The sequence below is a fragment of the Haemaphysalis longicornis genome, unplaced genomic scaffold (assembly GCF_048455015.1).
Source record: "Haemaphysalis longicornis isolate Haplotype H1 unplaced genomic scaffold, Haemaphysalis longicornis Haplotype H1 scaffold_13, whole genome shotgun sequence".
NCBI classification, from domain to species: Eukaryota; Metazoa; Arthropoda; class Arachnida; order Ixodida; family Ixodidae; genus Haemaphysalis; species Haemaphysalis longicornis.
This window is the reverse complement of record NW_027526233.1, coordinates 32391843-32407043: the sequence shown is the minus strand read 5'-3', so window position 1 is coordinate 32407043 and position 15201 is coordinate 32391843. Positions and strand designations below refer to the sequence as shown.

Here is a 15201-nt window from a genome sequence, read left to right as displayed (position 1 = left end):
GCCAGTGATCACATAAGCTTTGTTGTGGTTGTTTTGAAGACATTGGATTACTGTTTCGACGAAGATATGTTACCTGTGATTTAAGGTAAGTGACTAGACAACTTTTCGCACTTTGCTTGTGTATTTAACAGGGCAGGGCTCTTCCGTTCCGTGTTAGACGTCTGCGTCGTCGGTTAGCCCTAATGTTTTTTGACAGCGACGGATTTTGAGGGTTACGTCGTTACGTAGATCTGTCTTTCGACCGCGGATATTGCGTGCGGGAGTAGCAACAGTAGGGCTGTTCGATTTACAGTCCCGAACTCACCGCCGATTCCCTGAAAGCAGTCAGGCATTCGATTTCTTGTGTATCCTTATGGCTTCGGGGAATCCTCGGACTCCCACGGAATATCCGCGGTGAATTCGAGTCTGTAAATGGAAGAGCCCTGTGTTTGTGCAGTTTGTAGGCTTTTTGTTGAGCGAAGTAGGATCATACTGCTACGTTGGCTAAACGGTTTGTTGCTCGCAACGACCGATCGCCAATACGCGCGGTCGACCACTCCAGGTTAAGTTCGCAAGTTTTTTTTTTTTTTTTTTGGGGGGGGGGGTAGTTCTTTTTAAGAAATTGCAATATTTTACTTCTTCGCATCATTTTTCGCACCTGGGCTGGAGTGGTACGCTTCAGGTAACTTTTAGCCGAGGCACATAGCAGTCTACACTACACTGCAGGGATTGTCATTTTTCAAAGCGGTCACTCAGTAAAGTGCACTAGTATAAACAAGGCTCTCTGCGTTCAGATTGAGGTTACGATGGCTGAAATTGGCGTCACACTCGCAAGCCCCGCATGTGCAGTGAATGCTTGAGTGTTCCAATCGTTCGATAATCGCATATATTATTGTGCATGTGTATCAGTAGCACCAAAAACGTTCATTCAACCCGAATTTGCTACCACGTCGAAACTACATGCGTATCGTGCCTCTGGTGCAGAGGCATAAGCAATGCTGGCCGCGCATGGGGAGCGTTTAAGCACTGCAACATTCACTACCGTCTCCGAATAATTCGCGGCCACGCGTGTTGCTCAGTTAAATTTTGTATTGAGCTCTCATTCTGTGGATGAGTGCACCCCGCACAAGAGCAAATGCTTAAAAAAAAAGTGGGTCTCCTCTGGACTGGTTAAGGCCGAAAGTCTCTTTCTAGTAGCTTGTGTACATAATTGCACAGCAAAGAATACACTCTTTGTTAAAAACACATTACTTGATGTAAATAAATATAGTTCTAGAAAATATACCGCTAGAGAATAGATGGGAGAACAGCCTTTTCTAGATGGTTATATCACCCTGAAAAAATTTTTTTTTAATTTTTCAGAAGAGGATAACCTCTTTCTCGTCGCAATAATTTTTTAAGCACTGGCTATTGTCATTACTGGCAGTAATGCATTATTGTCATGTTTCAAATTTTTGAAAATCGTTTCAATGGGTTTGATGTCAATGTGAGCACAACCTTAAATCTCGTTCCCTATGCTTCCCTAAGACATCGCAGCCATTATTAAGGACTAATTAGATTCATGTTTTGAAGGAAAAAAATTGTTGTCATGATATTGACGGTACCAGTTGAAAACATGCACCGACACATCATGTGGGCTTCGAGCACTGCGTGGGAAGGAGAATTGAACCTGATTTAAGCTGCAATCACCTAGAAGAGACTTCGGAAACAAAAAAAATTGCTTCACTTGTATTTTTGTTCAGCAGTTCATCACAGCCTTTCCAGCCTCCTTTGGCAGCATTGTTAGGCTGTGTCTAGCGTTCCGTCCAGACGGAACAGCAACTGTCATTAAAGTTCTGTCCAGAGGAAACACAACTCGCGTTGAGAGCAGTCTCTCTTGATTTTTACCCATCCGGCCAAACCGCTACCGCTCACTGACTAGCAAGAATCACTAATAATTATTAATAATTACAGATGATCGGACTAACTCTAGCTCAATCTGGACGGATCTCCAAGCCGCCTAAACGGTCGGTCTTGATTTTTACCTAACCGGCCAAGCCGCTTCCGCTCACTGACTAGCCAGAGTCACTGTTAATTATTAATCACTGGTAATAATTTGAGGAGATCGGGCGTAACTGGCGATGGCTACGTCGGCCTTGGCTCCAGCGAGCGGGAGCGGCTCGGCCGCTTGAGTAAAAAACCAAGGCCGACTGCTCTCATCGCGTGAATTGTAAAGCGGGCGTGAAGTTTTGCTATTACAAAATGCTAACCACGGCCACACACACAAAAAAAACGGTGCGAGAATCGAACCAGGGACTACAACGTCCGTAGTCAGCCGCGGAACCACTACACCAAAACACCAAATCCCAGAATGAGAAATGGCGGCTAATCGGCTGGTTTTGATTTGGCGTTCAGTCTGGACGGAACTTTAGCAGTTTTTAGTATTTCGTCTGGAAGGAACGCTAGGCACTCCATATTTGTTAAGGCAACGTTATCATCATTTAGGTCTGCGCTTTGTCACAGAATCGTGGAGGCAATTTGCCGTAGTAGCAATGAGACAGCTCATCTCGGCACCTTTTTACACATACATGAACTGGTCATAATGAACGGCATCTACTTCCAAAGAGAGAATTGAGTTAGAAACTTGATCGTTGACATTGTCACTATGCTGTGATAGTCACTTCGGCCATCCTTACATCCAGTTAATGTGGTGTTTTAACGTTCTTATATTCTCGCTTGGAGTGTGAAGAACACCTTGCTCGACACCTTAATATCGCATTTAGAACTTTGAAGGATTAAGGCTAATGCAACTTGCTTGTTGTTTGCCACTCACTTCTACCTTGCAGGCTACTGACTGTTACACCTTGCAGTGGAGATCAGCTGGCATGCCCTACTTGGTGATCTGGATGGACCTCTCATCAGATGTCACTGGCTGTTTTTCAGGTTGGTTACAATAGGTTAGCGCCTAGTTCTATACAATTGTATGCAATGCTATGACGTGCACTGTGAAATTCAGTTACCAGAACTTGCCTAATTTGACCGAGAGTGCAGTGCTCTGGTCTTCCAATAGGCACCGGACACTGCAGTTTGCGCGCGACTCCAGCGCCGCCTCTCGCCCCCGCATAGCAACTCCGGGTCGGTGGATGTCGCGACCTGCCGTTCAGCGCAAGTAAAAACACACGCGCTGCGTGCGGTTCGACGTTGTGTATAATTGCAAGTTGCAGGGTCCGAAAGGATCAAAAGGCTACAGGAAAGAAGTAGTGGTAGCACCGCTACTGCTGCGCGAAGGACAGCCACAATTGCGAAAGGCAGCCTGCCATCGTTCTGTACAGGTTTCGTGCTTGGGCAGCCGTGGGAGAATAAGCGTCGCAAGAAATGATTTTAGCAGTAAGAAAAGTCAAGGAAGTAAGAAAGTCATGACATTTTCTGTCAGTGGAAGGAGTAAACTTATGAGTACGATTACCGTTTTTGCGCAGACAGGAAGGGCCGTAAAACTAAAACGTTTGCTTTCAGTGTTCATATACATCACGCGCTGCGATGAATCGCATGCCGTCGTAGTAGTTGCATAACACAAGGTATTACCACTTCCGCCACTATTGCTTTATCAGCAGTAACCTTTTTGTAGCAACATTCACGGCACCGAATGGATACCAAAAGGCGACACAAGAATATGCATTCGCAGCACTTCGCGGGTGATGCCAAAAGCAATGTCAAGACGGTCAATACGCATCCCGCTTACTGCCCTAGTTCCCCGAAGTGTACATAGTTCGGCCACGCATTCCAAGCGAGAGCGTGGAAAGCTATTAAAAGCAAGGTTACATTCACTCGCACTGACTTCCTTAATACATTTTGCGTACTCTGAAAGCTGAGGTTATAATTGTTTAAGCAGAGGATAGGGAGGAGAATTCTTTAATGCGATTTTCGTACTCTGAAAGTTGAGGTTATTATTGTTTAAGCAGAGGATAGGGAGGAGGAGGAAATGCTTTCTTGGAGAATTCCGAACGGCCTGAACAAACTGTATCCCAATTAGCCGCTAAGACGACTCTAACATTACTCACGAGATAGAAGCCGAAATTAAACGGAATCTTCGTAAAGACAACCGCCACTCCGCAGAAGATTTCGAACTGTGTGGAACTGCGTTTACTTTTGTCAACAGCTAATAACGTTTGAAATGCGTTGTTAATTAGTGAAAACACCAACCGAGCTGAAGAAGGGCAACCGAAAAAGTAACCGTAGTGTGGTTGCGCGAACAGAGGGAACAATAACACAAACACGGTTCTGTCGTGGAGCGCCGTTGTATACGCTGGCTATTGACCTGAATTGGCGCTGTAAATAACCTTCCCTTGTGTCATCTTGATCATGGCTCATATTGAGTTGGAAAACACTGGGGTTTGAGAATTTAAAAAGATGTTTTATTAACTGAAAAAACTGGGATTACATATATAGACGGAGGAGCACTCAAAGAAGACGTCTGACGCGCTGCTAGGGCGTGGGGCGACTCCCTTGGGCGAACAGCACACACACGCACCACGCGAGAGTCCAAAGCTCGCACCATACACGCTCGGTGGTGTAAACATCTGGCCGCGGTCGCTGCGGCAGTGGTGGTTTCGAGTGCTTCGTGATCCGAGCCCAGTCCCCTCGGCAGGCCGCCGGTGTCTGCTTTCGTTTTCGCCTCTCGGCGCGATAATTATCCGATGCTTCGGAGACGGCTGACACTTGCTGAGAATGGGACTAAGCAACGATGTCCGTCCCGTCAATTTCTTTGACTGCGCACACGCGCGCGGGAACGTGCAATCTCTAACTTTTCGCGCACGCGAGGCCGACAGTACTAGGTCAGCCCCGTAATTGTCCGGAAATCGCACAGATGCACTTGAGACACGGGGAAACTATATGCCAGAACAGTTTTCAAAGTCTAGACACCTTTCAAAAACAATTGCAGCATCGCAAAAACAAACCGAGAGGTGCCGAATATATGAACGCGCGGCCGCCGTCTGCCTCTCACCGACCCAAAGTTAGCTCATGCTTCTGTGGGGCGGCGCTGGGTGTACTTTATTCGTCGCGCCCTCTGAGCAGTGACCGGTGCCTAGAGCACTGTATATATATGCATGTCGGCTCCATTGCTCTCCGAGTTTGGAATCAGTGAATTTGGATGTATTGTGTTTAACGTCTTAATGTATTGTTTAACATGAACCTTTGCTGCCATTGTACATTGGACTGCTGAAACACAAGCATGAAGGTGAGAGTTCTTAGTAAAAAAGAGAACTAGGATGCACATGATGCAACATTTAGAAGTGACACAGCCGCTTGATATCCCCCTTTTGGTGCAGCCCGCCGAATGCTCCTCTCCGCCTGTGAGAACGATAGCTCTCTTTCCCTCCGCCGCGTCGCCTGTGGTCCACGCTATCGGTGATGTGGATAATGAAGAACCCCACCTCCTACACAGAGTTGAGCACACTAAAATTCAGGTTACGGAGCAGGTCATGCTTCATGTTCCCGGTAAAAAAATACCCTAAGGGGATAACGTCAGCCGTGGAAAAACCCCCGCATGACAAACCAAAGGAGCCTGCAGGCTATTTCAGTGGCACCACCGGTTCAAGGTTCACAGCTTATATCAAGGCCGAAAATTTGTCGACTTGGCAGCCATAAATTACTTTTTCCTGCATTGACATTTCGTCAGTAATCAGGCTGCAGTATGGTTCTTTTAGTGACCGCAAGCTTTGTCCCTCCACTTGAAGCCGTTCCTTTATTAGGTTTGTTACTCGAGTCTCTTGCAGAAGGTCCGACAAGATTTTTAGTGTGCTTTGACACGGCAGCTTCAGCAGTTTTCGTATCTCATCATGCTCGTATCCTTTACAAGAAGTCACCTTCCACAACACTTTGCCGCAACGTGGGTTCCTGCCTAGTCAGCACGCCTTATCGCTATTGATAATCTGTTCCATGGCAAATTTGGCACACCCGTTCTCCTTCTTGTGCGGCTTCCGAAAAGGTCTTTAGTGCTCGCACAGCTCGGTTGTCCTCATAGTGTTGAACTTTCTCTAAATTCATCATAAGTTTGCTGAAGTTTTTGCAAGCGTTCGTTTAGTCTGCACTTTCATCTCAAGACTGTGTGCGTTTCTTTTTGTCGCTTCAATGCATCCAGCCTGGTTAAATGTCATCTGGCATTCTTCACCTTTCAATTTAACGTGTTCCTAACCTTCAAAACACTCGCCTGCAGCTACATTTTCTTGCGCCTGGTATTCGCTGGCTGCACTTTGAGCGTACAATTCTTCTAGACGAGGGTGTTTTGCTTCTTTCCCACCTGCTGCTAACGCATGTTCTCTTGAAATTCTCGCTTGCATGCATGCACGCTTGCATCTTGCCACCACGCATTGCCACCACGCGGTGGCTTTTAGAGCAGTGCCGGTCAAGAGCACCCTTCCATGACCTGAAGGGAGTCCTAGCAGGGTGGTTTCCACTTAATTTGGTGAAAATGTTCTTTTTCTGCAGGCTTTCGGTTTTTATGGCAAAGAGGAATGGCAGAAGCAAGGGACCACATCGGAGTATCCATCTCAGAATGTTTAAGGAGGTATGTGAAATGTGAATATACTGTAACGTAGTATTTTGGTTACATACTGCCGCTACTGTAGCATGAAGATCGGAAGGAAAAGTCGAGACGTCGAAGAAGTTTTAAGGTTAACTTCTTTACTTTACAGATGACATTGATGAAATTTGGCACATACGAACTTGAAACAATTACACTTATTACATAGATGAAAAAGACAGTCCAAGATTCAGAGTACTTAAAGGGACATAGTTGGCGGGCGAATGGCTCCCGGCGGGAGGGCACGACGACGAGCAGCAGAGTGCGGCTCTCCTGGTGTTGCTCGCCCCCGCTCCCCAGAGGGGCCGCGTTATATTTGCTTTGGGGGGACGCATTGGGGGAAAAAGCGCATCCTAGCGTGTGCGGACCGGGTGGGAAAAGGCTAAGGCACACCCGCAGCCAATCAGGAAGACGCTTCTAAGCTCCAATCAGACATGTCCCCGCCAAAGTGAAAAGGACCAAAAACACAGACACAAGGTTTCGACTCGAAAACGCGCGCTTGGAGAATTGCGGGCGTAGAGCAAGTAGTTAGACAAAACGCACTAAAGTAAACAGGGGAAAAGGGAAGGTCGTCGGAAGTACACAGCGGCCCGCGTAGGCGCGCAACGGGGGGTCGGAGACGCCAGGGCGTGCGGTAACAGAGGCCGAGGCGAGGGTTCGCTTCCCCCAACAGCCGTCGTCTCCCGGTCGGCCGACGGGCCGACACACGTGCCGGAGCCGTTTCTCAGAAAAATAGGGGGCCACCGCCCAGCCGCGTCCGAAGCGCTTTCGCACACAACATTTTGGAGGAAGAGCCCTGGCTGTGGGCAGAACTTAAAAAACAACCAGAAAACATCAAGGTATCTCCTCTTCGCGACACCTTCCCCGACGGAAAAAAGAGTGCCCTCACTCTTGCACAAAGTTTAAAACATAAGAAAACATTTTCGCCAATTCACAGAGATACTGAAATGACATGGCATACGAACTCAAGAAGAAGAAACACAGACTCAAACACAGGAGTCGACAAACTGTCTCCGCTGAATCAGTCAATGCACACGCGATCACTTAGTGGAGTTCCGCTCTTCACTTCACACACGCATAGTCTCTTGTCAAACACAGGCGAAACACTTCTTTTACACGACACAACAAGAAAATAACAAGGACACCATGAATAACATCAAAATAACATGCGCATTCTAAAACTCATACACTAAAAAAGATCGAAAAACCAGCTCCGCTAGCCGGTCCGCACACTCAGTTCGGGGGAACTCGACGCGAAACTAAATGTGTCCTTGGACAACAGGTCGCATAAACATAACACTGAAGCTATCCTCTAGCCAACTTCAAGTAACCCGCAAATAAAAATAAAAGCAGGCGCATTCTCGGCCATCGTCACTCAAGAAAATACTCAGTGCCTTAAAGATAGGAGTACAAATAGTTTATAAGAAGGCACTAGAAAACTGAAATAAAATTATACTCAAGGGCTCACTGTATGAAACTCACGCATAAGTGGAAACCGACGCACTTCAGCCACTGTTGGGCACTTCACTCGAAACAACATTTCTATATTCAGCCCAACTCGTTCTAAACAGCTCTACTCGCGTGATATGACAAACACGCACTCAAAGATCGATCCACGCGATCGTCCAAACACTCTAAACAACTCGAAGCAACTCTTACGAAAACGAGTGACAAAGAAACTACTAGAAACCAACACAACAAAAACGGCTAAGAAAACGACTTCCGAGAAAAACTGTCAACCATCTAAACATAAAAGCTACAAAAGTCAAAACTTCGCGGTCGCGCATATGAAGTATGATACAAAATAAAGGTTCGCCCCCGACGAGGCCTTTAAGAACAGTTCAGACGCTCCTTCCCGCTGAATACTCAGACACAAACAATAAAACCGAAAACAACATTCATACATACTTTTTCATGAACACGAGCGGAAACGATATAGGTAGAACATGATAAAATAACAAAGAAGACGTTAAAGCTACATTACAATTAGTGTTCATGCTTACAAATGAAGAAAAGATTGTCGAATCTAAGCAGCGGTGAGAAACTTCCGCCAACCCGACGCATTCGCAGAACTGCACGCCCGCTAGCTCTCCCCGTCCGCGGCATCCCGGGCACCCCTGCTGGTGTCTTTGTTTAAACTTCGAGTAGCGTCGTGCAGCGGAAACATCTCTCAACTCCTCGTTTCCCTCAGACCCCCAACCCCGAAGTGGCTGCCGTATTTGATTCAAGACAAAACCTAACTCCGGTGGAAAGGAGCCGAGGAAACGGATATCAGCAGTCTCTAATATAGCGAGATCTGCGCAAAAATCAGCCTATTCATAGGCGCGTGGGGGCTTATTCTTCGGGGCTCCTTCGCCGGGAGAGCCGAACGCTTGTGCCGTTAAGATTCTGACTACAAAGCTGTCCAACTCCCGCGCGAAGAGCCCACATACCCCACGAAAAACGGCTGCACGCTCATAAATTTTTTGCCTCAGCATCGACAGCGGCTAGTTACATAAGCAGGCTGGTGCTGGCAAAGCAAATTAACCAAAGACAACCAATCAGTGGGCGCCCCGGACGCACGGAGAAGGAAAGCCTACAGGCCTACAGTCATGCGGTGCGCCGAGAGGCAAAAATCTCTCACCTTACTGCGTGCGCGGGAAGCTCGCCGCCCCAATGGAGGGTGGAGGTCGCGGCGAGGCTCGGTCCGCGTCGGGGCTGGGGGGTCTTCCTCGCAGGAGCCGGTGGCGAGCCTGACGGGCCCGGCTTGCCTCGGGCTGGTAGCACGGTGACGGCCGTGAAGCCGGAAAGTCTTTTCTGCCGGGGCACATGTCGTCGCTTGCGTTTTTCGTCCACGGTGTGCGGACGAAGGACTTGAAGTCAGGTGAAGCTTGCTCGGTCGGCTGGATGGAAAGCTTGACGATGAGCAGCAGGAGGATCAGCGATGAAGGGGGGGATGAGGAGCTCATGATGGTAGAGCGGGGTGGTCGATACCCCGCACCTATCACCACTTTTGTAACGTAGTATTTTGGTTACATACTGCCGCTACTGTAGCATGAAGATCGGAAGGAAAAGTCGAGACGTCGAAGAAGTTTTAAGGTTAACTTTTTTACTTTACAGATGACATTGATGAAATTTGGCACATACGAACTTGAAACAATTACACTTATTACATAGATGAAAAAGACAGTCAAAGATTCAGAGTACTTAACGGGACATAGTTGGCGGGCGAATGGCTCCCGGCGGGAGGGCACGACGACGAGCGGCAGAGTGCGGCTCTCCTGGTGTTGCTCGCCCCCGCTCCCCAGAGGGGCCGCGTTATATTTGCTTTGGGGGGACGCATTGGGGGAAAAAGCGCATCCTAGCGTGTGCGGACCGGGTGGGAAAAGGCTAAGGCACACCCGCAGCCAATCAGGAAGACGCTTCTAAGCTCCAATCAGACATGTCCCCGCCAAAGTGAAAAGGACCAAAAACACAGACACAAGGTTTCGAGTCGAAAACGCGCGCTTGGAGAATTGCGGGCGTAGAGCAAGTAGTTAGACAAAACGCACTAAAGTAAACAGGGGAAAAGGGAAGGTCGTCGGAAGTACACAGCGGCCCGCGTAGGCGCGCAACGGGGGGTCGGAGACGCCAGGGCGTGCGGTAACAGAGGCCGAGGCGAGGGTTCGCTTCCCCCAACAGCCGTCGTCTCCCGGTCGGCCGACGGGCCGACACACGTGCCGGAGCCGTTTCTCAGAAAAATAGGGGGCCACCGCCCAGCCGCGTCCGAAGCGCTTTCGCACACAACATTTTGGAGGAAGAGCCCTGGCTGTGGGCAGAACTTAAAAAACAACCAGAAAACATCAAGGGATCTCCTCTTCGCGACAATACATTTGTTTTGAGTTGATCTGGATTGTATAAGCTTTAGTGTGTAACTCAGTTTTTTTTTTCTTTTCAGCTGCCCACCTGTTCGAAGATAGTCACCATATTTGATATTTAATGATAATATATTCAACGTGAAAACCAAGTTTGTTTTGTGTAATATTCTTAAGCACCCCAGCACACACCTCTAAGCTCTCATAAAATTGTTAAGTTTTCAGAGCATTGTAGCAGGATAGCAGAAAAATGATCACGACATGAATGGACAGAGCAAAACGCATACGCAAGCTTACGTATTTGCTGCAAATCTTATTTTATAATTTTATTCGCAAGAAATGAAACCAGTTTTTAATTAGCATTGCATAGTACCTTTCCTTTTCATGTCGTCATCATTTTTGTGCAATTTCGCATATCTGCCGTCATACCGTCACTCAACCTGCCAGCATCGACGCTACTATTGCCGTCAGCTACCGACGCATGCCGTCATCCATCACCCTGCCAGCATGCAGTCATCTGCCGTCATCCATCATCCTGACAGCATGCAGTCATCTGCCGTCATGCCATCATTAATTCCATTACCATAATCCAGCATGTTGATGTTTGATGGATTCCATGAACTTCACATTTTCAATAGGAAAATCATTAAATGTTCTAACGGATGTCGCGCCAGTGCACCTCACTATAGAAAAAGACGTGGCACTGTTTGGAATTTCACAGGAAGAAAAATATTTCAATTTCGAGGGGATGCACTTCAAGAAGGAAAACATCTACACAAAATTTGATTGTTGCAAACAGCATCCGAGCGAAGTGATCAGCATACCCTTTGATGTGCAGTGCGATAGAGACATAGACCTAAGCATCTACACAGACGGGTCTGAGAATGAGGAAGGTGTTGGGGCAGCAGTTGCGGTTTTCAACAAGGCAGGAATTCAAATTAGGGCCAGGAAAATAAAGCTACCAAAATATAGCAACAACTTTGAGGCAGAAGGAGTGGTAATTTTAAGGCAATGGAGTATATACAAACTCTGCGAAAAGATCAATGGATAGAAATTCTGACTGAGAGTTTGTCCTCGCTAAGGGCGCTGGGAAACCCAGGGAATCAAAATGAGCTTATCAACCTGATTAAGGAGAAATACAGGATAGTTAGAGAACGAGTCACAGTTTATTTTACATATGGTAATGCAGAGAGTGATATTTATGGAAATGAAATTGCTGATGAACTGCAAAAGAAGCAGTCAAAAGTGGAACGTATCTTGGAGTTTTGATTTCAAAAAAACTTTATAAATAATGAATTACGAAGACAGTGTATGAAAAATTGAAGGCAATGTGGTCAGCAGGTAACAGCGGGTTACCACTGTGTCAATGGATACGAAATGTCAAACGTATTCCTGATAACCTTCCAATAAATCATTTCAGAACCCAGATATTAACAGGCCATGGTAAGTTCCCTTTCTACCTTTTACGATTCGGGATACGCCAGGATAATGATTGTAAGTGCGCGAATGTTGCAGGAGATATTGATCACTACTTAAAAGAATGTAACTTGTCAAAGCAGCTCAGAGAAGACCTGGTCAAGCGACACCAGGGGAAAGTAGTACAGGCCAAACCAAAATAGTAAATCACAAGGGCTCAATGCTGACACCAGATGAGATGATTAAAGTTGCAAACACACTGTCAATTTAGAATCGCTCTCTGAGGACCGCATTTCCCCCATTTTTGTGTGGGGGGGGAATAACAGGTTCGCAATATAACCGGGCTCACATGCTTCTGCACATTATTATGGGCAAGGTGGGTTGGTAACGCTTCAAGTTTTAGCCTACATTGGAGTATAATCCCCATCACCGGCATAACCAGTGTCATACCATGTACTCGTAATGACGCTTAAAAAAGGGAATAAAAGAAGGAAAAAAAAAGGGAAAGGAAAAAAACAAAACGGAGTGCCGAAATGGTTGTTAGAGCGTGGAATTAAGACTAGCTCAAGGCGGGCGAGGGGATGGTGTCGCCGCAGCGTTGGGGGGGCAGAGGCCGACTTAAGCGCGTACTACATGGGGCGATTTCGCTTGCGAATTCGCTGATGCGGCGCCGCTCGTGCGGCAAAACCACCTTTTTTCGTTGCTGCGGCAAAGTGACAAACATTTGAAGAGGTCGAGCAAACGCCGCTCGTGCGGCGTGTGCGGCGTAGAGGGGCCGGACCTGCGGCCAATAGGAGCACATCTGGGCACCACTTGCACGCTTGGAAACCAGATGGCGTTGCTTGTATGAGCGCGACAAAAGCACGGGCACACCAAAACGTTTGTCTTTTCTGCTGTGTGTGCGTATATTGATGAAGAATTGGCGATTTTTATATAAAACCGCAAATAAACTTATATTTACCGCAAACCAGGCAGAAACAACTTGCCAAGAAAGTAAAATAAAACCACCCTGTTAAAATCACAACAACATTTGCTGGTGGCAAACTTAATTCAGTCTGCAAACAAGGCGCATCTGAAATGCGAAAATCGCGGCGTTCGCAGGCCCCATGTAGACGACAATTCCAGGCATTGCGAACTTCGCAAGTGCGAATGTTCGTTCCAGCGGATTCGCTGGCGAAATTCGCTCCATGTAGAACGGGCTTTTCTCGCATTGGCTGGGGTTTCCCTTCTCGCCAGGCTCGGAAGGAGTCTCGAGGGCGGGCCCCCCTCAATCTGGTACCTGCTTAGAAGGATGCTGCAATCCGCCCACAGTGGGACTGGTTTAGGAAGACCTACTTCGCCTGCTGGAGTCCACGGATTCGTTCGTTGACTGCTCTGCTGGCTCTTCAAGGGCGCCAGCCTCACCGACTACGATGGTCCAGGCGCTGCTCTACTGAATCGCATGGCATGTGGGCTAGCTCTGAAACCACTACCGACGAGGCGCGCCTTAGCGAAGAAGGAGGGCCCCCCAACGTGATGCCACCCAATACTTGCCTTTTAATACCTTTGCTTGGCTTGCCGCGCTCGCGCGGTTGTCCCTTTAAGGGCTAGGGGGAAAATATGGGGGGCGGGGGTTCATAATCCAGTCTTTTTAAGGAAACAGTGCAGGTGCAGAGACGGCAGAAAAGGAGGTGGAAGCTGCCAGTTTTCCTTTCACCTTCGGAATGCCCGTCCACCAGTGAATGCAACAAGAAGCCCTCTCAACAATTTCCTGGATTGGAGCAAGGCTTGAAGGCATCGGCATCTTTTAAATCTTGGTCAGGAGAGGACGAGGCCAAACTCATCACCACGGGGGGTGTTTTTTAGCCCAGCCAGGAGAGGGAGGCATCGTTTTTCAACCCCCCCGGGGATGCGCTAGTTCCCCACCACACATTGGAGTGCAGAAACGTAATTGACGAGTAATGTTTAATTAATGCACCGACACACCCCCATTGGCTTTTCAATAAATGCCGCTTTTTGTCGTGCACCCTTCCTGGGGCTGTGGTTCGCGATAGTAGACTTTTTTTCTTCTTCTTTCTTCTTTGAGTGGAATGCTCCCTTCCCATTTCCTCGCTTCGGTTATTAGGCTAGAATTCGCAAGACGCTCGTTAATTCGTTTTTCTGTTTGTTTTTTTCTTTTTTAAGTTTTTGGGTAGCAACTGCTTCGGTTAATTTTCTTTTTATTAAGTCCTAATTCCTTTGCTTCTTTCCTTCCTGTCTCTCCTTTTTTTTTTGTAACCGGTTGTACTTAAATGGTACCGGTAGGCATCTTTGACACTTTAACCAATGCTCTTTGCCTCCGTGTCACGCCATTCTTGGTGAATTGAACGGAGGTTTCTCCAATGCAATTCTAATTTCCCGCCATCGCAGTGCTCGTGCTCACCCTGCCTGAACAGCACCGAGCTGGAATTTTGTTCTATTTCTGCTTGCTTTCATGTCGCCCGTGCCGCCATCTTACCGTGCCGAAAGCGTCTTTCTAAGGGTGGCGAGGAGGGCGACACCGAGTCTTTGGCGTCATCTCTCTCACTGCATCCCCCTCAATCTTGCTTCATGCTTCATCGCCAAAGAGCGCCCTTCCCCTACCAGAAGATGAATACAAACAGCAGTCTATCTCCTCCCTCTACACATCTGGGCGCAGCTTAATCGGCAAGACGACGGGCTCTCGCTCCTCTTCTGTACGCCGGCCAAGGTTCGAACCCTGGCGTGGCCATCAGCTTATGTCTGTAGCCAGGGTTTATCCAGTAGCCGGCAGTATCCTCGGATGTATGTTTGTGTAGCCAGTAGTGGCCTAGGAGTTGTCTACTGACACGGACACAAACATTTCCTCGACTGATTAGTGGTATACTGCTTCGCCTAAGAAAACATATCTCACGTTTGCATTTGGTGACAAATTGCTTCCTCATCGGACAACAAGAATGCTCTTTCGCTTTTTTGTTCAGCAGAGCAGAAGAGGGTAAGTTGGCTCCGGAAGTCACCACCATCGTGGCGGAGAAAAAAAAACGGAGAGAAGGCCTACCTCCCTACCTTCCCACACAAAACACGTGTTGGCGTTCAAAAAAAAAAACATCCTGAAAATTCCTACATACACCGACGATACTTTTAAAACAATACTAACTGTCTTTATTTGAAGTTCCTTAAATTTCTAAACTTCAAAACTTGCAGGAGCTGCGGGTCCCTTACTAGAAACTTTTATATAAAATCTTCATTTTTCGGTACTGGTTCTACGGTTTTTTACAGCGGATTTTCTAAATTTTTCTAAGTACTTAAAATCTATAATGCCACAAAACTTATAGCATGAACGGCAAAGATGAATTCATAGACTTGAGCTACAGCCTTTCATATATGTTTCTCCGAACCGTCGCGGTGGCTCCTTGGCTGTGGGGCTGTGCTGTTGAT

General features: G+C 47.4%; 1 protein-coding gene across 1 annotated transcript in view; it reads right to left on the bottom strand.

Annotated features, from left to right (window-relative positions):
- The window catches only part of LOC144163768 (uncharacterized), a 112881-nt gene extending 103395 nt beyond the window's left edge, over positions 1–9486 (bottom strand). The window contains exon 1 of the mRNA XM_077694492.1: positions 9167–9486. Coding sequence (XP_077550618.1) covers positions 9167–9486 — 320 coding nt within the window. The remainder of the gene's footprint in view (positions 1–9166) is intronic.
- Positions 9487–15201: the final 5715 nt, after the last annotated feature.